At 38.2% G+C, this 25844-nt stretch overlaps 1 protein-coding gene across 1 annotated transcript; it reads right to left on the reverse strand.

Moving 5' to 3' along the window:
* Positions 1-1772: 1772 nt before the first annotated feature.
* On the reverse strand, positions 1773-24164 carry TIPRL (TOR signaling pathway regulator). Its single transcript, XM_032291471.1, has 7 exons — positions 23830-24164; positions 19575-19754; positions 18769-18868; positions 12198-12329; positions 7843-7938; positions 5192-5254; positions 1773-3951 (listed from the first exon to the last, which is right to left on the reverse strand). The coding sequence occupies exons 1-7, from the start codon at positions 23931-23933 to the stop codon at positions 3808-3810; spliced, it is 819 nt and encodes a 272-aa protein (XP_032147362.1). The 5' UTR covers positions 23934-24164; the 3' UTR covers positions 1773-3807.
* Between the last annotated feature and the right edge of the window lie 1680 nt (positions 24165-25844).

A 25844-nucleotide genomic window follows, 5' to 3' on the forward strand; every position in this document is an offset into this window, starting at 1 on the left:
ATTATCCAGTCTCAGGTGTTCCTTTATAGCAATGCAAAATAGACTAACACAGAGACCATTAATTTGGAAATTGTGTCAATGTAGACACCAGTTTGTAGGGGTTTGGGTTGTACTGATGTGGTTACTATCTTCAGTATACTATAGGCTTCACATTCTTCCAGTGGTTGACTGCTATTACGTTATACCTGTAGTGCACCTGGAGTACAGGACTTTTCTGAGTTCCACCTCAATTTTCAGGGATCCCTGTATGCCTACACCACAGAGAGAATCTATATTTACACTTTTGCTGAGTCCTCATCAACAGACTGGCATTCCTCATTACTTAGTATTAGGCTCACAGCAAAGACAGTTTTTTGTCCTTGGCTAGCCTCAGTCTTAGGTAAGCTTTGTGTGACTGGCCCTCAGGGATGTGGCTTTCTCAACATTCCTGCACCATTTCCCAATAGTGGTCGAAATCTGTTTCAAATCTATTGTTAGTCTTGTGCAACAATTTCATGCCCATTCCCCATTAAGAGTAGACCTCTTTTTGTTATCCATGTGGCATCCTGGGTCCAGATTTTCTGCCCCTCTCCAAGGTCAATTTTTGCTTCTACTCCTCTAGCAGTAACATTGTTTTCCTGTGTCCTGAAGGCAGACTATTTCCTACCTCTCTCCCAAAAGCAGATGGATTTTGTCTACATTTCTACCCCAAATCAATGAATTTCTGCCTGGGCCCTGGGAATGATATGGATTGTTGCTCCTCCCCATAGTAGCCTAAGGCTATTGCATTATTCAAGAGAAGAGCTTGAAAGTAGGCAGCCTTTCGTGGCAGCCAACTACCTTCTGTTTGCTTAAACCACCTACTGAGACTTTCTGGTTCTCTGCCCTGCTTCAAGTTTTTCTTGAGTCCTGGTGTAGGCCCCTGGGAAAGAATTTGTGAATGTGTATGAAGTTCCCTTATTTGAGATCCTTGGCTATTCCAAACTGGTATGCTAGTCCACGTGAAAACTTTAAGAATATGTTAAAATTATTGCTAATGTTTTCTTACCTGCTTATATAAGGGCCATCTCTTTCTCTTGGGTTCTTCCCAAGGCTAAAGAGTCTGGATGGCCCACCTCTCCTTGTAGGGCTTATCACTCTTTGGGATTTGGTTTATTTGCCTTGTAATTTCAGTTCTTTGATATGCTTAAGAAAAGCTTTAATTTTATAGATGACCCAGCCTTTTCTCCTTGTTAAAATGGGAATGACAGACTCTTGAGGTTTTCCACATCTTCTTCAGAAGCAGAACTCTGGCTACCTCTACTAAAGTTAGTTGATTTTCTGTTACTCTGTTAAGTCGATATCATTTCCATCACTGCACATATTAAAATTAGTACTTTTTTACTCTGTTGCCTCCATTAGACTTTAAACCCACAAAAACATATACTACATTGCTTCACTGTTGTAATCCATTATACCTAGCATCATATTGTACACACAGTACTCAAAACTAATACATATGACAGGTATTCATATTTTCAAAAACCAAAAACATGGACCCAACATACAGAAAATACTGTTAAAAACATCCATGGAAATGTTAAGGAACAGAGAGAGAGGAAGGGCAAGACCCCAAACTGGAAAATTATATTCTGAACCATCCATTAGGTTTTAAATTTATAACCTGCCTGGAGACTCTGTCTACGGTGTTGCCTGAGTTCAAAACATAAGGCACAAATGAGAAAAGTATAACCCAAACCATACTTCTTTAATTAAGCTCTAAGAAAAACTCAAATAAATGAAATAGCAAAACATTGATCAGTAACTCCTTGTTTATTCTCCTCTTACAAAAAGACACTTGGGACAAATAAATATAAAATGGCATATTTCATATTTAGCAATGGGCAAATACACATTTTCTCGGTATTCTCCACAAGAATAAACCAATAAAATTTTCAGAGGCATACTCGTTCTACCCAACTTTTACCAGCTAAAAAAAAAAAAAAAAAAAGGCAATTATTTTAATTCCTTATAATTTTTAACAATGAATTCTCAAAATAAGTAATCTAAGACTATTCAGGGACCAAGACATCTGGATAAACAAGTTTAAAAAAATGTGTACATACACACAAATACACACACACAAATATGATGTTGCCCAGAAACTCGAACTAATGAATAACCTTGTAAGTTTTTCATTTAATATAGTTTACATGAATAGAGTCTGTTCTGTTCAAATCTGCAAGGCAAATAATATAAAACAGAAAGCTGAGCACAGTGTGTGTGTGTGTGTGTGTGTGTGTGTGTGTGTATTTTTCTGTCCTAAGAGAAGACATTAAATACAGGTATATTTAATACACAGTGAACATACCATGTGTTTTCTTAAAGCCAACAAAATCCTGATTTCCTATAGCTTGGAGGTGATACAAAAGGCAGACAAATACCAAATTTGTGACCAAATTTAGCTAACAAAATACACCCTGCCTATTGGCTCCAGCAACATACCAGAGTTTGAGCAATGACAAATACCCAAGTATATATGTTTTGTTAAAATTTATCTTCAGACTAATACCTGAAGAGTTTTGCTACTCCTTTAAATCAAATATTCTTACTTAATGATTTATCCATCAAATGGAAATATGTACAACATATTTCAAATCAGAAAAGGGGTGAATTTTCCCCCTGCCCTTCAAAAAATTATTTTTAAAAATCCACTTCAAGTAATTTATTTGGTGCTTTATAATCACTTTCCACTTCATGAAGACCATTTTTCTAGAAAGGCAGAAAAGAATATAAAATGACTAAGGGGTCATTATCAAAATAATCACATGGATTTGAAATTTACTTCTGTGTACTTCCTGTATTCCCTAAGACTTGTGCTACTTAATTACATTTTACTTCATCTCCTATGTTACAAATATGCACCTTAAAATAGAAAAACTGGCTTTTATATTTTAAAACCCCCTCCTCCTCATCTATCTCCTCAATATTTTAAGCAGAAAATTAATCTTGTTACTTTAAGGATTGATGTAGTAATATTTGCTAAAATCAATCCCTAATAAACCCTTTAGACTTTTTTGAACCAGCACCAAATTTAAGGGGTTTATTCACTTTGAGGTTGCATGAATGATAGAAATTAAAAATATCAGTATAAGTAGAACAACATTTAAGAAAGCACCTAAAGATGGAGGAAAGATAACTTTAACATGATACCTATCAGTGGTAAATCATATTCATGTTTCTATGCATATAATAAAGTCTCCAAAAATCTACATATTTTTGGTTCTGTTACTAATTTTTTTTTTTTAATTTCAAAGCCAATTTAAAATTGGGGGAAAATAAATTTTTAAAATTTTGTGGGTGAAGAGCACTACACTGAGACTAATTTCCTATGTGGCAAGTTACAACTCTCCAGAGGTGCGAATAAACATCAGAAAGCCCAAAGTGAAGAGCCAGTACACATCAACATGCACGATCAGGAATCCTATGAAAGTCACAAGGCATTAGGATTTGGTGATTTACATTAAGCTCCTCATGGTAGAAGATAGTTCATGATAAATGCAGACTGTGCTCACTGCTCATGAGACACAATCACTACTGCTGAGGTCCCACTTTGTGATAATTTAGAAATCATCCAAATTTAACACCAGAAAATATAAATCTGGAATATGGATGTGAAGACACACAGTACAAATAGCAGTTGAGTGAAACCTGCCTGTAACAATCTTTATTTTGTTTTTCCTTTAAGGCTACAGAAAATCTGTACATAAACAAGGCAATTATCATAATAAAAATAACCCCTTACAAATAGTCAAGGTGTCCAGTCAGATTCCACAGTGAGCATATTATCTATTCCAATTGTGTACTTTCTTTTGAGTCTGCTGGGTTAGAATCAATTCTTTCTGGAAATATTAGCTTCTCACAAACTGCTTCCTTTATTGGTAAATACTGGGATATTTCATTAGGTTCCGTGAAGAGGGAAGGTGAAACATGCTAGGAAATACATAAATCATATCAGTTATTGTACTGACACTTCTTGAAAATGTTTTGGTTCAGGCATTCATAAAGCATAGAAATTTAAAAATCAGCTGCAACATATGCTTATATGGAGCACCATGAAATGCTCCTAAAAATAACAGGTATTTCTTGCCACCAAATCATTCAACTTTGTTACTAAATGATTTCAGCAAAGATCACAGGGTTGTATAATTTATAATGCTCCTACAAATGTCCTAAGAATTTAATACATCTTAATCCAACCCTATGTACCTGCTGCTTTTTTTTTTTTTTTTTTTTTTTTTTTTGAGACGGAGTTTCGCTCTTGTTACCCAGGCTGGAGTGCAATGGCGCGATCTCGGCTCACCGCAACCTCCACCTCCTGGGTTCAGGCAATTCTCCTGCCTCAGCCTCCTGAGTAGCTGGGATTACAGGCACGCGCCACCATGCCCAGCTAATTTTTTGTATTTTTAGTGGAGACGGGGTTTCACCATGTTGACCAGGATGGTCTCGATCTCTTGACCTCATGATCCACCCGCCTCGGCCTCCTAAAGTGCTGGGATTACAGGCTTGAGCCACCGCGCCCGGCCCTCCTGCTGCTTTTTTAACTTGAAAACACTAGTCTTCGGTTAGAGCCTAGTATCTAGTCTACAATAGAATCTAAGTAACTTTTCTGTTCCAAGTATATTTTATACCCACACAGAAATAAGTACTAAGGGTGAAAAAAAAATCAAGTTTATAGGAAGGTATCAATTTTTAAGTAACCCATTATAGAATCCTAAGTTCTAAGGAAGCTCTTCACAGGTCCCAGGGGAGTAAAACATAAAGAAAAATGACGCTGAAACAAACAAATCATGGTACAGAATCACCACATTTTAGGAACAGAAAAAGAGACTGTGTAGAAAGAAAAAGGTGGCAGGGTGGTAGGTGGAAAGAACATCCATCACCAACCAGCTATGTGACTCTGAGTAAGTCACACTTCTAGGTTTCAATTTCTCCAGAACAAAATGTGAAAATAAGATTAGATGATGGCTTAAGTACCAAGCAGTTCTAAATGTTCTTGTATTTCAGCTAAGGTCAGAAAAGTTATGCTCCAATAGAATTTATCCTATAGAGCCCCATTAGCTGAATGAATGGGTTTAGGCATGTAAACTTGGGTGATTGGGGTTAGGGGGATACTCAAATTAAAATGAAACATTAAAATTCAACTTCTGAAAACTGAAATTGAAGTACGTACCATCAAATTAGAAATTTTGCTTTCTCGTGATGTATATTCTCGTAACATGTAGGTCTTGTCAGCCTATATTTAAAAATAAAGAAGTTGCAATAAATTAAATTATACTGATTTACAAAATCCTTTCTATTAAATAGACTGCCTACATTTTAGAACAGGTCTTCAAAACAGCATGAAGTCTAATGAGAACATCTTGTTCTACACTGAAATAACTCCTATTTAACTCATGTCAAGAATTATTATTTCTAATTTCTATAAATTATAATAATGGATACACATATGTAAACAGATTTAATAATTACCATGTAAGAGAAACACAGCAAATATTTTACTGTAAAAGAATATGTATATAAATAAAATATTCAAGAGATTTTAATATTACTTCAAGTTTGAAACATCTTTCCCTTAAGCTATCTTATCATTTATCTACATAATTGTGGCTACTTTTATGTTGCAAAAACATACTTTAAAATTTGTATTCTTTCCCATTCCACAAAGCTCTTACCAAATAGCTTTACTTAAAATCACCTTTTTTGTACTTCAGTTTTTCCCATTTAAGATTTTTGGTTAGGTTCTAGAACAGCAATTTATTTTAATTTACTTCTTGAAACACTTTTCAATAACAGAAAAGCCACAAAATTATACACCTTTGAGGTTTCAATCTCTTGTATTAATAAAAACAGATTAACAGTTCACTGTAGGAAAACAAATAACATAAAATAAAAAGTATAAATCATCAGTGATCACAGCTCATTAGTAACACTACCTTTAATACTTAGAAATCTCTACAGAGAATCTTATTTAACTAGATTCATACTTGCTTTTTAAAGTTCAACACTGAAATGGATATTTTTCCAAATAAGTTAAATATCAATCTCTGCAACCAATTTTAATAATTATATATTTTTCTACCATATGGACATAATGTAAATAATTTAATCACTGGCCATTTAATGGGCATTAAGTTCCTTCTTTCCTTTCTCTCTGCTATTATAAACAACACTACTGTGAATATTCATGTACATTCAACTCTGAGTAATTGCCCTTTTAATATTTGTAGATTATTATATAAAAGAATAATTTTAGGATAAATTCCTAAAATTCAATATTGTTTAGTTAAAACGTTATTTTTAACATTTAGGCCAGGTGGGGTGGCTCCTGCCTGCAATCCCAGCACTTTGGGAGGCTGAAGCAGGTGGATCACTTGAGGTCAGGAGTTTAAGACCAGCCTCGCCAATATAGCGAAACGCCATCGCTCCACTAAAAATTAAAAAAATTAGCTGGGTGTGGTAGCAGGCACCTGTAATCCCAGCTACTGGGGAGGCTGAGACATGAGAATCGCTTGTACCCAGAAAGCAGAGGTTGCAGTGAGCTGAGATCACACTACTGCACTCCAGCCTCGGTGACAGAGCAAGACTCCATCTCATAAATAAATAAATAAATAAGTCTATCACTGTCACCATGTTATTTCAAGAAGAAAAAAAAAAATCCCTAAGTGAAGGGTTTAGAAAACATCAATCCAATCCTATCCTACTACTTTCAAATTCCAGTTGTGCCACTACTAACTGTATAACTTAGGTATGTTTCTTCTTTTTTCTTTTCTTTGAGACAGGGTCTTGCTTTGTCACTGCAGCCTCAATCTCACCAGCTCAAGCGATCTTCCCACCTCAGCGTCTCAAGTAGCAGCTAGGACTACAGGTCCACGCCACCATGCCTGGCTAATTGTTTATTTTTTGTAGAGATGGGGGTCTCACTATGTTGCCCAGGCTAGTCTCAAAGTCCTGCGCTCAAATGATCCTCCCACCACAGCCTCCCAAAGTTTTAGGATTACAGGCATTAGCCACCACACCTGGCTATCTAAGCTATTTAATCCTTCTTTGCCTTGGTTATGTCAAGATAAAACAGAGATAACATCAACATTGATTTCATAGGGTTGTTATTAGAGTTAACTATTACTGTAACTACTGCAACTAACACAGGAGGTAGTCTCTTCTCTAATTCCTCATTCTATATAATAAATTTTATGTTAAAAATTCATTCAGACATTAAACCCTCCTCCTTTTTTTAAAACACTTCTGCCTCCCGGGTTCAAGCAACTGTCCTGCCTCAGCCTCCTGAGTTGCTGGGATTACAGGCACCCACCACCATGCCCAGCTAATTTTTTGTATTTTTAGTAGAGATGGAGTTTCACCATGTTGGCCAGGCTGGCCTCAAACTCCTGATCCCAGGTGAACTACCCACCTCAGGCTCCCAAGGTGCTGGGATTACAGGTGTGAGCCACCGCACCCAGTCTTAGCCTGATTAAAATATTAATGTGCTTCCCGTACATTAATGTACATCAGGACATTATATAAACAACATATACTATAAACAAAGGTAAGAGTTAAAGGACAGTTTTCTTAAACATGGATTAAGTACATATAAAATTTTTTCAAAAAACCCCTTCTTAACTAGGGAGTGTCTTTTAGAACACATTTTGAGTTGCCAGAACATTTGTTTTGATGATAGCCTGCAGCCAACAATGAATGTGAAACGCTCAGACTTAAAGGTTAGAAAGACTGCTATATTATAGATTAATTTCAAATTCTCTGACAATGAAACAACACAGACAAGCCCAGTATCAATTAGTATATTCATTAAATAAGACTAAATACCTCATGGTAAAGTCTCGTGTCATTCATTCTAATAAGTACTCCATCAATTCTCAAGAAAAACCTCAATAGCAGGAAAAAGCTAGAAGGCATTACTCTCTGGAAAAAAAAGGTACATTAATATTTTAATAAAAAGTAAATGTTTTATTACTTTGCTGAAAGAAAAATTAAAAAAAACATGAAACACTGGAATAAGGCTGAATTCACAGTTTATAAAAATCTCTCAACTAGAAGCTGTCCTAGCCTCCAAACCTTGTGCAAACTATTTAACATCACGGTTTCAGTTTCCTAAAATATTTTTTCTAGGTAAAAAGATATTTAGGTTTAAAAGACTTAAAAACATACCCAAGTAATATAAAAATTATAATGTTTATTCAAAAAAATGGTGAGTACTGATAGTAAATGTGAACACCAATAAAACCAAAATGAAAGAACAACCTAGTTGTTTGTCACTACTCATTTATTCACTTTACATAAAACAAAGCAACATACCTTACACAGAATGCTCTAATTCACTGCAACCAATTAGGCATCATGTCATATTGCTAAAGACCTGGTTTATCAGAACACCGTAACTAACGTGTTCTTAACATCTTTCATCTGTGGCACATCTACAAATTCGTCTGCTCTCCAAGTGTAACTACTAAAGATAGGCAGAATCAGTGGAGAAAGTATGAAGATGGGTCCTGGTGACAGGGAGGGAGGGGTTGAATGGAATGTGAGGCATTTGCATCTTTAAAATGAATATGCTTAGCCAAGCATGGTGGCTCACATCTATAATCCCAGCAGTTTGGAAGGCTGAGATGGCAAGATCACTTGAGCCCAGTAGTTCAAGACCAGCCTGGGCAACAGAGTCAGACCCCATCTCTACAAAAAATTAGCAAGGCATGGTGGCACAAGCCTGTAGTCCTAGCTACATGAGAGGCTAACCTGCGAGAATGGCTTGAGCCTAGGAGGTCAAGGCTGCAGTGAGCCATGACAGTGCCACTGCACTCTAGCCTGGGCAACAGAACAAGACCCTGTCCCAAAATAATTAATTAATTAATTAATATGCTTGGCCATTTGCTGAATAAATATTTATTGTCTATGAACACCAAGTTCTTACTATAGTAAGTCTTGGATTTATATAAATGAAAAGACAGAATTCCAATGCTCAAAAAGGTTATCAGCCAGGGAAACAGTCAAAACAGATGTGGTAGCTGCTATAATAGAGGTATGCACAAAGCTCAATAAGCATTTGAGAAAGAAGTACCTAAGTCTGCTGAAGAACATCAGATAAGACAAGGCTTGAGCTGACCACGGAAAGCACAGCTGGAGATGAGAAGGAGAATTTCAGAAAGGGGAACTGCATATACATAAAGCACTGACACATGAAACAGTAACATGTACACAGGGAACTGCCTATAATCCTATATACGCACAGGGCTACACTAATGATGAAAGAAGAATCATAGGATAACTCAGTAATGATAGTGACTTAACTGCCTGGAGGGTCACCAGCCACAAGCCAAACTCTTTCCTGCTTTAGGACCATTACAAACCCTCTTCCCTTACCTGGAGTATTCTCCTAATGTTCACTTGTCCTTCACATTTCAGTACAAATGTCACTTCCACAGAGGGGCCTTTCTTGCCATTCCAAATCACAATAGATTTCTCTTAGTATTCTCTCTCACAGTACTCCATTATGAACAGATTTGTAACTATCTTCATTTATGTCTCCACTTGACTCTAGACTCCATAATGGTGGAAATATCTGCTTTGTTCATCACCACATCTGTATTGCTTAGAAAAGTACCTACCATACAGCAGGTGCTCATTAACCATTTCCAGATAAAACTGATGCTACAAGACATTACTATCTTTGCTGGAGAAAAGGCTCTGAGCCACACTGTATTCTGATGGGGTTATCACCAACAGACTTAAAAACAAGACTTACAGTAAGGAAAGCTGTAGAAATAACCTGACTTATGACAACTTGATGTCACAACAAATTGGGAAGCACATCATTATTACCTGACATTACTATACGGTGATATATGTAATTTATGGAAAGACTGACTTGCAACACTTCTTCAAATTTCAAATTAATTACTAACAGTCACACTGGACACAACACAGGCAGTAAAATGAAGTATCATTTCAGCATGGCAGTGGAGAGAGTAGGAATTAGGAGACCAGAGTTCTAGTGCCAATACAATAGCATATTTTAGAGCAGTAGTTCTTCCCCAGGGAACGTTTGGGAATTTGTGAGGGTATTTTTTGTTGTCACACCAATAAGCAACCAATTGCATTGGTTAGTGAATAAGGACCAGAATGACAGATCTGGGATGCACAGGACAACCCTATATAACAAAGTCCAGTCCTGCATCCCACAAAACTTGCAATATCTTACCAGGCATTCACAGAGGTGAAAAAACCTACTTATAATGATCTGACTTTAGGACCTAATTCTACTTTACATAGATTTAAAAAAAAAAAAATGAAGTGAGTTATCCAGAAGGGCAACTATTTTCCAAATCAAGGAAAGATTATATACTTTTTTTTATTTAGAACTTCACTAAAAGTTGTTCACCATTTTGGAAAATTGTGTTATTTGAGTCACTGATTGATACCTTACATCTCTGTCAGCCTACATTTGTTGCTGTCACATTTAGGGTGACTCAGTATGCAAATATAAGTACCTGACAGCTTCATTATATCTTTAGTAAAGTCATGTTATGCAATTAAATATTACAATATATTTTATTCTAAACCAATTTCCTTTAATTTTATAATTAGGATAGTTGATTGCTACAAAGTAGGTGGATTAAATCATCTACAAATTTCACTACAGGGTAGTAATATCTATGAATTAATACTTCAGCTTAAAGTAGTTGGTTAAAAAAATGCTCTTCAGTTTGAGACTATGTACTCTTGTACACACATATTTATACACATATTCTCGAGCAAATCCTTCATGCACAAAACCACATGTGCGTCCCAAATACCAACCCACTTATAGACATGATATATATCACCCCCTTGGATACAAATGCACACCCAGGTATGCAAACCCATAATGAACGTTTAGCATAGTCAATTCAGTAGGTGGGTAGACAAGTGGAAAGATATAAGACTATATGAGTTGGAGAATGTATAAATCTAACCAAAAAAAAGTAAATTTAGTTATAAGTGAGCAAGGGAGAAAAGCATCTAAAAACAACTATCTAATGATAGAATAATGATATAAGATGATACAAAGAAAATTTCACAATTAGTTTCATGACCTTAGACCTGTCTATCCACCTACTTAAGCTATCTTTTAGGGCTTTGTCTATGAAATATGGAGGCTACATAAAAGGATTCTCTAAAAATTCATTACAATTCAAAATCCTATGATTCCACTGAAAAAACTAATTTTATTTGAATTGTATTTTATTTTTAGAGATAAGGTCCTATTGTCTCCCAAGCTGGAGTACAGTGGCACCATCATAGCTCACTGCAGCCTTAAGCTCCTGGACTCAAGCAATCCTCCTGCCTCTGCCTCCTAAGTAGCTAATACTTGACTTTAAAACAAATTTGTTGCTGCTTTTGTATTATTTTCATTCTTTAAATCACAGCATCCACAATCATTATGCTCCAAGAACAATGTTTGATGTTAGGGTCTCTGTCTTTGACAGATCTCATGACAAATGCTAAAACTGAGACTTTTTTAAAAAGGAATATGCAAAAGAGATATTTAACTCTGCTTAAGGGAGTTGTGAAGGGCCTTACAGAAAAGGTGATATTTTAGCTGGGACTTAAAGAATGAAGCATTTAGTAAAATGTTTCAGTTGAGTTTTTTCTGAAAGTATTAGAAACCCAATTGTAATCTAGTAGCAAACAAATATGAATAACCACTAGTGGTATATTTATTATTCCTTTTAAGCATGGCTTCACCAATAACATTGTTAATGGAAGTAGTTTGTCCTCTACTGATGGAATACAAAAGGAGAAGGAAATTTATACTTGTTATTTCTGTTTTCTACTTCTATGTGAAAATTGAAGTGGCAGTTTAATAGTGCACTGAAATTATAATACATGGGTCATTTTAATCAAAATATGAAAATTAAGCCACAGTTAACATTTGAGTTAAATAATAAACAAATAAACTACAAAGTGACCAAGCACATCTATTAAAAATGCTTTGCTAAAATAGTCTTAAGAATACACTAAGCTTTTATAAAGTTTATAATAGATAATGAGATATACTCTAGATCCAAGTGAATTTGTACATGACATCATGTTAAATTCAGTGTTTTTCAAAGTGAGTCATATTTTTGCCCGATGTTAAGAATGGAAGAAAAATATTAATTTTAAACAAAAATAATAATACTCACAATCTTCACACTCAGGCTTGAAACTCCATGATCATGAAGTTCATCCTCAAAAAGGAGAACTTCTTCAAAAAACTTAATCTGTTCTCTTGCTTTCAATTTTTCTGTATCTATATGATCTGTTGTAGGTACAACCTAAAAGAAAAAATTTTAAGGACAAGCAAATTTAAAAAAAGTTAAGGAGCTACGGAGACACAGGAAAGTTACTTTTTCTTTTGTTTCTGGTTTTTTTTTTTCCAATCAGTCTTTTCTGCATAGCCACAGCACATAGTTCTAAATTTGGGTGTCATTAGTAGATATAAAAGATCAGAATATAGCTTGACTCTGAAAAACTGAAGATACTACAGAGGCCCATTATTATAGCTTCACAAAAAAATAGAGTAAAAATTCATTATGTTTCATACAAGTCATATTAAAATCAACTTCTGTTGTGACTATGAGAAAATTAATCAACTAAATATCAATCAGTATGATGAACTATTACTGTCATAGAAGGTCATAGAAGTTTTGTGCTGTGAAAGCCACTTTTAGGACATTCATATGGAACTTAAAAAATATTTTTCCAACAGAATGTTAGATATTTGCTCAATCTAACTCTCCAAAACCTACAGCAAAATAAAGTGCTTTAAATAGTGATGTTAACAAGAACTTATAGAGAAATTCTGAAACTCCTAGCATTGCAAAGGGCTTTGAACGAAGTTGGCAATTTTTCAATGCATTATTTTGTAGCTCTAAGACACAGGCACACACATAAACCAACAAAAGCATCAACAATCCTAAGGCAGATTATATCAGCAGCTCATTAAACCCAAGTGTCTTCTAATAGCAGCACCCAAGTATGAAATGTGATACTATTTTCTACCACATCCAATTTCACTACAAAATGTTCAGCTGTTTTATTCTTTGACAGGTTTACTATAAACAAACGCAACAATGCTTGTCAAACCAGAGACATTTAGTAAATGGTAGCTTTACCTAACTGTCATGATTAGGTCATTTTTTTGACTCATGGACAGCATTAGCAGATGGAGAGTAATTTGAGATAACTAGATAAGAATCAGAAGAAAACAACAAAGGATGTTTACAAGACTGCACAGATATTGGGAGGAAATCTAAGGGAATATTAAGTGATGTAGGAGGAAAAGACACCATGAAAAGAAAGTGGAAGTTTATATAATTCCCAGGAGGTAAAAAAATGTCCATAATTCTTCCATGGTCACTTACAGATAACACTTAGCCCTAAGCAGTTTTATTTCTAACTGTGTATAGAGCAGGTATAAGGCCACTTCTGAGGTGAAAATTGGGAGAGGAAGGGAGTTGGATTGTAGGCGCAGGCCATACAACCAGTCCCCTGCATCACACATATGTTTATGATTTAGTTAAACAAAAGGTGGTCTGCCAACCAGGACTGCCTAAGGTTACACAACTTAAGTTAGGGTTAAATACACACACTTGTAAATTCTTTCCTTTTTATTTGGCTTTAGTTCTTATCACACACTTGTAAATTCCTTCCTTTTTATTTGGCTTTAGTTCTTATCATTTTTAAGATACTCCTGAATCCCCCAAAAATAATCATTATCTGAATTTTCTCTTTAGTAAATTGCTTCATTAATGTTTCACATATGCCTTTGGTCAGTGATTGGTCAAAATGAATCTGTCAGTTTTTCCATTTACGTACTTGTTCTTATAAAATGTTTGTGGCCAAGCGTGGTAGATTACACCTGTAATTCTAGCACTTTGGGAGGCTGAAGAGGGTGGGTCACCTGAGGTCAGGCGTTCGAGACCAGCTTGGCCAAAACAGTGAATCCCCGTCTCTACTAAAAGTACAAAAATTAGCTGGGTGTGATGGCAGGCGCCTGTAATCTCAGCTACTTGGGAGGTTGTGGCAGGAGAATCACTTGAACCCAGGAGTAGGAGGTTGCAGTGAGCCAAGATGGTGCCATTGCACTCCAGCCTGGGCGACAAGAGCAAAACTCCATCTCAAGAAATACATGTTTGAAAGAGAAAGTCAAAAAACAAAGCATAAGTTAGGGATATCATATTTATTTATGCTATTGTCTCCATTTGCAAGGCTAAGTATGTATAAAACTTTATACTTTTCAGCTCTCTCTCTTCCTCAACTCCACATCTCTTCTCTGAACCCAGGCATCTAATAAAAATAAAAATAAATAAGAACCAGCTAAATATAAAACATATGGAACACTATTGGCAGAAAAAGTAATCTAGACAAACCCTCTTGCTGAAGACAATTTAAAAAGCTGGCTGAAAAAAAACCAAAAACTTCCTAAAAGCATCAAATGGCCAAGGCAGTATGGAGTTACTAGGCTGAGATCTGGAAAAAGACTGGAGCCCAGAAAAGTAAGCCTTACTTGGCAGGCTTTTGCCCTGAGGCATAGCACTGGCTGATCCAGAGAAGCTGCTGGGCTCTGCTAGCTTTTTGGGCCATCATTGCTCAGTGCTCATTAAGGGAAAGGACCCGAGAGAATTTCCTGCTTCCTACCAAATTGGAGATGACACCCTAAAGAGCTATAGTGACTTCAGAGGTTTTTTGTCTTTTTTTTTTTTTTTTTTGAGACAAAATCTTACTCTGTTGCCCAGGGTGGAATACGGTGGCACCATTTCAGCTCATTGCAACCTCCGCCTCCTCAGCTCAAGCAATTCTTGTGCCTCAGCCTCCCAAGTAGCTGGGATTATAGGCACGTGCCACCAAGCTCAGCTAATTTTTTTTGTGTGTTTTTAGTAGAGATAGGGTTTTGCTATGTTGGCCAGGCTGGTCTCGAACTGCTGACCTCAAGTGATCCGCCTGCCTCATCCTTCCAAAGTGTTGGGACTCAGTGTAAGCCACTGCACCCAGCCTCAGAGCTTCTTATCTGCAGGCCTAGTACCCCTCAATCTCTGGTCCTAGACCAAGGCAGGCAAACTAAGACCTGTAGGTCAAATCTGCCCTTTTACCTATTTTTTTGGGCTGCAAGCTACTAATGACAAAATAATTGGAGGAAAAAAAATCAAAAGATTTCATGACACATAAAAATCATATGAAATTCAAATTTCACTGTCCATAAATAAATGTTTTATTAAAACACATCCATGCCCATTCAGTTATATATTGCCTATAAGTGATTTAGACTATGACAGCACAAGCCCACAATGCCTAAAATATTTACATCTGATTCTTTACAGAAGTTTGCAGACCTCTGTCCTTTACTATGACTACTCTCCAGTGCCTGTCAGAACTAAAGAAAAATCCTCTCTGAAGGAAAACAACATCATCCTAGGACTGAAACAAAAAAAAGAGGTAAAGTAGAAGCCTAGACGTCATAACCCAGAACCTACAGAAATAAAAGACACTAGAGATTCCAGAGATGATTGAAATTATTAGGTCTTAGTCCATTTGGGCTACTATTTAATATAATATACCATAGACAATATATCTACTTTTATTCTTGGTTGCAATATTAACTTAGGTTCCCTAATACTTGATATATTATCATAGTAACAGCTGCCATTTATTAAGATCTTACTGTAAAACACACACTGTTTTGAGACAGGGTCTTGCTGTATTGCCCAGGCTAGAGTACAGTGGCACAATCACAGCTCACTGCAGCCTTGTCTTCCTGGGCTCAAGTGATTCTCCCATCTCAGCCTCCTGAGTAGCTGGGACTACAGACACGTGCCACCAGACTCAGCCAATTTTTCTATTTTTTGTAGAGATGGGGTTTCACCATGTTGCCCAGGCTGGTCTTGAACTCCTGAGCTCAAGTGATCCAACTCAGCCTCTCAAAGTGTTGGGACTACAGGCATGAGGCACCACACCCAGCCTACATACATAATCTTATTTCTTACTTCACAACTAGTATTACCCAAGTTTAACAAAGTAACTGAAACGAGGCTTATTAAGACTAAATTACTTTTCCATGTTGGCAAATGATGGTGCTGGGATTTTGAACCCAGGTGTGTGTTCTGCCAAAGCCTGAGCTCATTCTACCAGTGAGTGGGTAATCACATTGACATTTATCAGCAACACCTCAGAACAAATCACATTATAGGCTGAAGTATCAATAGGAGAGTAATGAACAAATGCTTTTTGCCTTCTACTATTCTCACACTTCCTGTTTCTATGGTTCTCACTTGGTCACAGCTAATGCTGCTTTATAACCTCCAGGAGGCTTTTCCTAAGTCAGTCCACAAAGTCAGTCATTGTCATTATTATATGGGTTTAAAACAAGTTCCCATTTCCTCACTCCTGGCAATGAAATATCAAATGCTCTCTGCAAAGTTTTTCAATCAGAAGAGAGGGGGGAGGAGAACACTAATCTATGAAGTATTATAAGGGACTGAAATAACCTTGCTCTCCCATTAGACTATAAAGGAGGAATTTTCATCTGCTCTGCTGTATCCAAGGCTCCTAAGATTAATGCCTGGCATAGAGCAAGAGCTCAAGAAATATCTGTTGAATGAATGAATGAGTTTTTTCCTGGAAGCACAATAAAATAGTTAAAGCTTGGAATGTAGTAATGGCAGAAACTGGAGATAAGAATCATTAAGTTCCTGCTGTGAATTTCTATCTTCCTGAGACCTCTAAAAATTTCTTCAGAGAAAAGGAGCCCATACACAACACTATTTTCTCAACATTTCTGCCTAAGCATCAACATATGATATCAGGTTTCTTTTTTTTGAGACAGAGTCTCACTCTGAAGCCCAGGCTTGAGTGCAGTGACATGATCTTGGCTCAATGCAACTCTGCCTCTTCAAGCAATTCTCCTGCCTCAGCCTCCCGAGTCTCCAACTCCTGACCTCAGGTGATCTGCCTGCCTCAGCCTCCCAAACTGCTGGGATTACAGGTGTGAGTCACCACACCTAGCTGACAAAGGGTTTCCAATAGCTACTTTTAATATAAATATTTCAGGTTACACAGAAATAAATTAATAGTCTGTGATATTTAGAGGCATTTAAATTAAATCAAATTTGCTTTATTTGTTGTTTTTTTTTTGAGATGGAGCCTTGCTCTGTTGCCCAGGCTGGGGTGCAGAAGTGCGATCTCAGATCACTGCAACCTCCACCTCCTGGGTTCAAGTGATTCTCCTGCTTCAGCCTCCCAAGTAGCTGGGATTACAGGCACATGCCATCATGTCTGGCTAATTTTTGCATTTTCAGTAGAGGTGGGGTTTCTCTGTTAGCCAAGCTGGTCTCAAATTCCTGACCTCAAGTGATCTGCCCGCCTTGGCCTTCCGAAGTGCTGGGATTACAGGTGTGAGCCACTGCGCCAGGCCCAAATTTGCTTCATTTTAGTCATACTATAAGATTTCAAAATACAGCTACGTTCTCAGTATAAGATCTTCCAATTCCATGGTCCTAGGGTTATTTACCACGAATCTCTTCTGCTTTTTTTTTTTTTTTTTTTTTTGAGAAGAAGTCTCACTCTGTCACTCAGGCTGGAGTGCACTGCTATCTCCACCTCCTGGGTTCAAGCGATTCTCCTGCCTCAGCCTCCCAGGTAGCTGGGACTACAGACATGCTCCACCACAGCTGGCTAATTTTTGTATTTTTAGCAGAGATGGGGTTTCATCATGTTGGCCAGGCTAGTCTCGAACTCCTAACCTCATGATCCACCCACCTCAGCCTCCCAAAGCGCTGGGATTACAGGCGTGAGCCACTGCGCCCAGCTATCTTTTTTTTTTCTTTTTGAGATGGAGTCTCACTCTGTCACCCAGGCTGGAGTGCAGTGGCACGATCTCTGCTCACTGCAACCTCCACCTCCCGGGTTCAAGCGATTCTCCTACCTCAGCTTCCTGAGTGTCTGGGATTACAGGCACGCACCACGATGCCTGGCTAATTTTTGTATTTTTAGTAGCGACGGGGTTTCACCATGTTGGTCAGGCTGGTCTTGAACTCCTGACCTATGATCTGCCCGCCTCAGCCTCCCAAAGTGCTGAGATTACAGGTGTGAACTACCATGCCTGGCCTTAATCACTTCTTAGCAGGGGTTACATGGACAGGACTATACTAATATGGAGCTTTAGAATTTATTGAGAACTTCCCATAAATTATTTCATATCAAAACTCTGCTCTGAGGTAGATATTTCTGTTTACCCAATTTATTGATAAAACTGAGACTCAGACAGATTAAGTAACTTGCCTAAAATCATTTCAGGTTCATACTTAGGGCAAGCAGGGTGTAAACCTACTTTGTCTAACCAAAAGTTCTTTTTGCCCATTTATTTGTTCATCTATAAACTTGTAAGTTACTAGCTAGCAGGTTCTGTCTAAATCACCTAATACATTGCCAAGGCCAGAAATACATTTTAATGTTTCTTAATAGTGATAACAATAACATTAAGGCAGTCTACCATTGCTATCAACTATACTTTTAAAAATCAATTGTTCCACTAAGGCCTTCTTTTATTTTCTGCTGATAAATCAACAAGCAAAAACCCCTCACATTAGGTTCTGAGGGATGCCACAACAGAAAACAAGGACGACAAAAGTAGTAGCAAAAAATAGCCTGTTACTAGAAAGTTTTAGTGCTGAGACTGTCCAAGATAATGACTCATAAAAGAAAAAAAGTAAGATTTACCTTTAACTTAAGAGATTCTCCAAGTAAGGTTCCCTTATAATCTGTTGTATAGGTCCAATCGTATGGTTTAATAACCTCTTTGGAGTGTTCACCCTCCGTCCTCAAATGCCAAAATGAGAAAGATCAGATTCAGTGATGCAAAATAGAGATTATCTGTATTTATATATTACATCAAATTATATTCTACAATATAAAATATCCTACTAAATATATACACTTGTTATAATTCACCAGTGGAAGGTTTTTCTTACAGGTTTCCTGCACATTTATTATAATTTAACTTGTCATGTACTGATGTAGCCTTTCCAATTAGTCTGTATACTGCCTGAGGACATGGTTTAAAGGTTTACATTTCATTGTATCATCTACAGTACTTAGTATATAATAGGCACAAAGTAAATAATTGCTGATTTAACTATCAAAGAAAATATATGTTGTCTTAATTTCAGTGCTTCTCAAGTAGGATATTTATTAAGCATATCCTAAGTAAACATTTTTCTTAAAAAACAGGAACATTAAGAATTGCCTACTGCCTCTTCAGTAAGGAACACTGAAGACTTGAAAAAGTACATAGCTCAGCTCAGCTGTAATTCACTTTAACAGTTATTCAAGCAGTGGGGTAATTAACTTCCATTTTTATGTCTGAGAAAAATGAATTCTAGAATGATACAACTCTTAAGTTTAATAATTATACCAGCCCTTCATTCTAATAACACACAGGTATCACTACTGAATATTTTTTCAACTCTTTTCTTTTTGTTTAACCTAATTACCTTTTTTGTTTAACCTAATGATCGGATTCTCACCTGCTTTCTTGCCACTCTTCAGCACAGGCTACTTTAAGCATTCCCTGGTAGTTGTTTACACATCTTAATGCATCTGTAGCATTGAACTCAATTCCAAAGCCAGAGCCATGCTGGATTCTTAAAACGTTGTCTCCAAACATCATTTCAGGGAGAGATGGCATATGTAATTCATCGGCTAATCTATACATAACCAAAAGTCAGGTAAGATTAGTTTATATCGCTGCTGGCATTTTTGTCTTTTCCACCCAACATAATTCTTCCTACATTACTGAATGAGTTACATAGCACTCATTCTATAAAATGTCACAAAGTCTATAAAATGCTTTCATTATCCATTCTTTCACCATCATGTTATGGCACTGTACTAGGTAGTGGGCTGAATAAGATAAATAAATATACAAATACATACAGAATATAATAGCTTATTATATTACTATACTATATAGCACATAGATATTACTATAATATATATCATGAGGGTATGAAGATAGCAAATCAATTAAAGATACAGTCCCTTGTAAAAAAATACTTTTTCCACTAAAATTCTCAATTGTTATAAGTTTCAAAAAGTGGTGATGAAAAAAGCAAAAGCACCTGACACAGATGAGGGAAGCCACCACCTGCCTGTACAGACTTTGAGAAGGATTTCATCAATTTATATTTCATCCTAGGGCAACAATCAAGCAAAAAATCACAGGAATTTGATAAAATTTATACACTTTGACCCAAAGTATCAGCTTTGGGATATCTGTACTAAAGAATAATCCCAACTACAGAAAAACTCTACACACATTAATACTTGTAATGGCTTTAATAGTGAAAAAGAAATACTCTGAATGTTTCATTATAAAGCAATAAATGATTATGTAAACCAAAGTATATCCATATGATGAAATATTATGGAACCATTACAAACGTTTAAAGAGAGAATATAATAATATGGAAAATGCTTATGATAAAATAGTAAGAAAAAACCCAGACACACACTGCGTATTTATTACATCTGTATGTGTATGTATGTGTGCATATATCAGTGATCTAACTTTTTGAGGTTCAGGTCTTCAGGATGATACCTAACAACGTTAACTTTCATCATAATTTTAAGTAAAATTTCTTCTTTGTTATTAGGAGATGAAAATACTAAATACTTGAAAGATTAAATATGATAAACTGTAATTAGAATATATATTCCATAAGATGCCATAAAATAAGTTTTAACTTTTATAATGCATACCAAATGTGAAATAATATGTGAGTCTCTGGGTTCTACCCAATATATCTGGAAAAATCTGCCAGTCCTATAAAATATTCCACTTATATATGTAAAAGAATTACTGTTACTAATTTACATTCCTTCAATGTTCTAAATATAGAGTTTCTTAAACACAGGACAAAATGTCCTATTTCTAACATCAAGCTTCCCTCTTAAAAACAGGTATAACCAGTTATAAGAAGAGAAGACAGGAAGCTCCTGCGGTTTGAAGATGCCTTAAATAATCATTAAAGGGAGCTTCTTAATCCGATATTTTACCTAGTCAATTTATTTAGCACCTGAGAGGTTTTTACAACCTATGGTAATGCATCACAGAAAAATTTAGGATTCATGAAGATAAGTCTTTTTTTTGTGGGAGGCAGGGAAGAGAGACAACCGGAGTCTCACTCTATCACCCAGGCTGGAGTGCAATGGCACAATCTCAGCTCACTGCAACCTCCACCTCCCAGGTTCAAGTGATTCTTGTGCCTCAACCTCCCAAGCAGCTGGGATAACAGGCGTTCGCCACTACTCCTGGATAATGTTTTTTGTATTTCTAGTAGAGACAGGGTTTCACTATGTTGCCCAGGATGGTCTTGAACTCCTGACCTCAGGTGATCCATCCACCTTGGCCCTCCCAAAATGCTGGGATTACAGGCATGAGCCACCACACCCGCCCTCAGGCAAATTTATTTTTTAAGTAACACATAAGGAGATTATAGATATGGAATTTTATTCCCTTAAAATTCTCCATGCATACAGCCATCTCTTGGAGAATCTGTAAGTAAATTACATGGGGGCCTCAGTTTGAAGCTGACTGCTTTATATGTAGTATAATTATATATTGTATTATACTGGTGCAAAAGTAATTGCGGCTTTGCAATTAAAACCCACCATTACTTTTGCACCAATCAACAATTTGTCACAGAAAGTTATATGGAGAGGCGGCCGGGTGTGGTGGGTCATGCCTGTAATCCCAGCACTTCGTGTGGCCAAAGGCGGGTGGATCACCTGAGATCCGGAGTTGGAGACCAGCCTGACCAACGTGGTGAAACCCCATCTCTATTAAAAATACAAAATTAGCCGGGCGTGATGACACATGCCTGTAATCCCAGGTACTTGGAAGGATGGGCAGGAGAACTGCTTGAACCCGGGAGGCGGGGGTTGCAGTGAGCCGAGATCATGCCACTGCACTCCAGCCTGGGCAACAAGGGCGAAACTCCATTAAAAAAAAAAAAAAAAAAAGGAAGACAGACAGACAGATAAATAGATAGATAGATAGATAGATGGATAGATAGATAGATGAAATTAAAAATAAATAAAAAATAAAAATACAAAAATTAGCCCGGTGTGGTGGCACGCGCCTGTAGTCCCAGCTACTGGGAATGCTAAGGCAAGAGAATCACTGGAACCTGGAAGGCGGAGGTTGCAGTGAGCTGAGATCGCACCACTGCACTCCAGCCTGGGCAACAGAGTGAGACTCTGTCTCAAAGAATAAAAATAAAAAATAAATAAAAGTTATAACTCTACGGGCAGAGAGCATTTGTCAGTGGCTGTCCCTTGGGGGAAAAAAAAAGTTATACACACACACACACACAAAGAAAGTTACATGGAGAGGAAAAACTAAAAAGAGCAATTTGTGGTGGGATGATGGGAAATGTTTTCCTTTCTTTTTTGTATTTTCCTAATTTTTTTCAGTGAGTCCACTAGAATATTTCCTAAACCCATAGATGTCATCTTTTTTGCGCTCCAAGATAAATATATCAAACAGCCTACTAACATCTTCACTTTATGACCTATACCCACCTCACATTTCAATAAAATAAAATCATCCTCTATCCAACACCCAGGCCCCATCTGCTCCTCCTCCTCCTGCGCTTCTCATCTTGTTCAAAGGCAATAATATACATGCAACAATCCAAGCCAGAGATCTTGTCGTCAGCATAGACTCTTCCTTTTTTACTTCTTTCTCCTCCCATCAAATGGCCATCCCAGTGATTTAATCTTCTAAAACCTCTCTTCTGTCTTACTAACTGGTCTCCTTCCCATCCCTGCAGACCTGCAATCCAGCCTCAACATGGCCTCCGGAGAAATCTTTCAAAGCATACAGCTGATAATGCAGCTCCTTTGGATAAAATTACACCCAGTGGTTGTCAGATAAAATTGAAAACTCCTTAACCTGGCATAAACATTCCCTCAGTATCTTGATTCCCCTGGGGCCTACCTCCCATTTCTCACAACATCCCCTATGGTACCTCACGCTCCAATCACACGGACATAGCTCTTTAAACAGATTATAGCTTTCACTCTGGGTTTACATGCGTCCCCTGATTGCCCTAAATTTTGTCGAGATTCAGCCCAGGCATCAAAAACGCATCACGACTCACTCTGCCTGACCTAGTGGCATGCACCTGTCCACCGCCCCAGGCAACGATTTTATCAAGATTCAGTTCAGGCATCCCAATTTCCCAGATGCTTCCAGCCCATAAAAGACCTGAAATCACTCCGTGTATACATCTTCATTGCATTTATTTACCCTGTATATAATTGTCTCTCTCACGCCACTGTGAACTGAGGCACACGTTGTCTTTTACGTTTCCTATCTCAAGCGCCTGGCACAGCACCTGATGTGCTAGAAAACAAACTTATACATCATTCCCGTCATTAACCCCTAAGAAAACAGGCGACAGCCACCCAGAAAGAAAGGTGGCGCAGGCTAAGGCAGGAGGAGACGTTTGGTGAGGGGAAAGTCCACCACAACAGTCACACTCTACTCAAACCCAGGCGGAATGACAGCTCACGAAATCAGCGCCTGGCGATGCCCAACCAAAAGGTGCGGAAGTGTGACTGGATTATTTAACGAAGTTGTCAATCAAAGGTCGGGTCCGGAGGGACCTAACCTCCGCCTCAGGGGAAAGGGGAGGGGCTGCATGCAGTTCTCCCAGCCTCCCGCCCCAGGCCAGCAACTGGCCCGCGCCCAGACCCCGAGTCCCGAAGCCTCACTTCTCCACATCCGCCGACTTCATGATGTGGGTCTTGGACGCCGTCAGCTTCCAGGGCCCGAAGCAGAAATCCCGGTGGCTACTCTGGAAGCCGTGGATCATCATGGCTGAGGCAGGACCCACAGTGGCCACAAGGAATAGGCTGGAGCAGCGGCGGCGGCGGCGGACACCGGTTCCTCCGCCTCCCTCCGGTCCAGCCTCCTGTGCTTTCCAGCCGTTACCATGCCCGGCCCCGCCCCCTGCCGGCCGACCCGGACGCGGGCTCTACTTTCCGCCGCCTTCTCCGCCCCTTTGCTTTTTGCTTCCGGGACAAGTTGCCCCTGTTGCGTGACCCACGTCTTACGTTACGACGCTCTGGATAAAAAGAGGAGAACGCCTAAGGGGCGGGACTTCGGTTGCAGAAGGTGTGGTCAGGGACTCACCACCTTCTTGAACTCATTGGGTGACGTCATCTAGAAGGGTTTTAGGGACTGCCAGGGAAAGGGGACGACGGCTCTAACTTGATCTTTAGAGGCCTCAAAGCAGTGCAGTTAGTTCGAGTGCTAGTGAATCGTGTTACAGAGGAAATGCCCAACATTTTTCTGTTTTGAAGTCAAAAAAAGAAGTAATCCCTCAGAGTTTTAGGAAATACAGCACCAACAAGATTTAGAAGTGGCCATCTAGCCACTGTTGACTATCACCAACTCCTATAAAAAATTGCATCCTGGTAGATATGCCAAGACTCTCCATGGTCTAGCTGCTATGTAGGCACCGGCATGATGGAAACAACACAGCCAGCCGACTTAGAGCTAAATCTCCTTTTGCAGCACTATTGTGTGCGTCCTTGGGCAAACCGCGTACCTAAGGATTTTAGGCTTCAGTTGCCTCAAAATGAAATGGTTTTGTTAAAGGAAAAAAACAAACTCTGTAAAAGGTTTTAAAGAAGTTTATTCTGAACAAATATGAGTGACCATGGCCCAGGGAACGGTCTCAAGAGGTCCTGAGAAAGTGCATCCAAAGCGATGGTGTTGCTGTTTGTTTTCTACATTTTAGGGAGTTGGGAACTGCAGGTAAAATAAGTCAATATATGGAAGATATACATTGGTTCAGGCTAAAGAAATGGGATGTCTTCAAAGAGAGGCTTACAAATCATAGGTGGATTCAAAGATTTTCTTATCAGCAATTGGTTGAAAGATTTAAGTTTTGGCCAGGTGAGGTGGCTCCTGCTTGTAATCCCAGCATCTTGGAAGGCCTAGGTGGGAGGACTGCTTGAGTCCAGGAATTTGAGGCAAGCTTGGGCAACACAGCGGGACCTCATCTCTACAAACCATTTTAATTAGCTGTGTATGGTAGCACCCACCTGTAGTCCCAGGCTACTTGAGAGGCTGAGGTGGGAGGATCTCTTGAGCCCCAGAAGCTGCATTTGAGCCATGATCATGCCACAGCACTCCAGCCTGGATGAGTGAGACCCTATCTCAAAAATAAACAAACAAAAACAGGCTGCACGGTGGCTCAAGCGTGTAATCCCAGCACTTTGGGAGGCTGAGGGAAGTGGATCACCTGAGGTCAGGAGTTCAAGACCAGCCTGGCCAACATGGCGAAACCCTGTCTCTACTAAAAAAATACAAAACTTAGCCAGGCACAGTGGCGGGTGCCTGTAATCCCAGCTACTAGGGAGGCTGAGGCAGGAGAATTGCTTGAACCTGTGGAGGTTGCAGTGAGCCAAGATCGTACAATTGCACTCCAGCCTGGGTGACAGAGTAAGACCTTGTCTCAAAAACAAACAAACAAAAAACAACAACAAAAAATCAGAGTGTTAAGTTTTGTCTAAAGACTTGAAGTCAGGAGAAAGGAATGCTTAAGATGAGGGGGGCTGCTATGTGTCACGTGATGCTATTCCAGTGAAGTTGGAAAGTAAGGCACATTATACCATTGCACATAAAAAATCATTTCATGAGATTTTATGGTTTGTAGAGCAGGACTTAATCCTTGCCTTGCATGGCCGTAGGTATTGCTTATAATATGGTATCTTATTGC

Source organism: Sapajus apella, unplaced genomic scaffold (assembly GCF_009761245.1).
Source record: "Sapajus apella isolate SASKATOON/1434 unplaced genomic scaffold, GSC_monkey_1.0 scaffold25, whole genome shotgun sequence".
Taxonomy (NCBI): domain Eukaryota; kingdom Metazoa; phylum Chordata; class Mammalia; order Primates; family Cebidae; genus Sapajus; species Sapajus apella.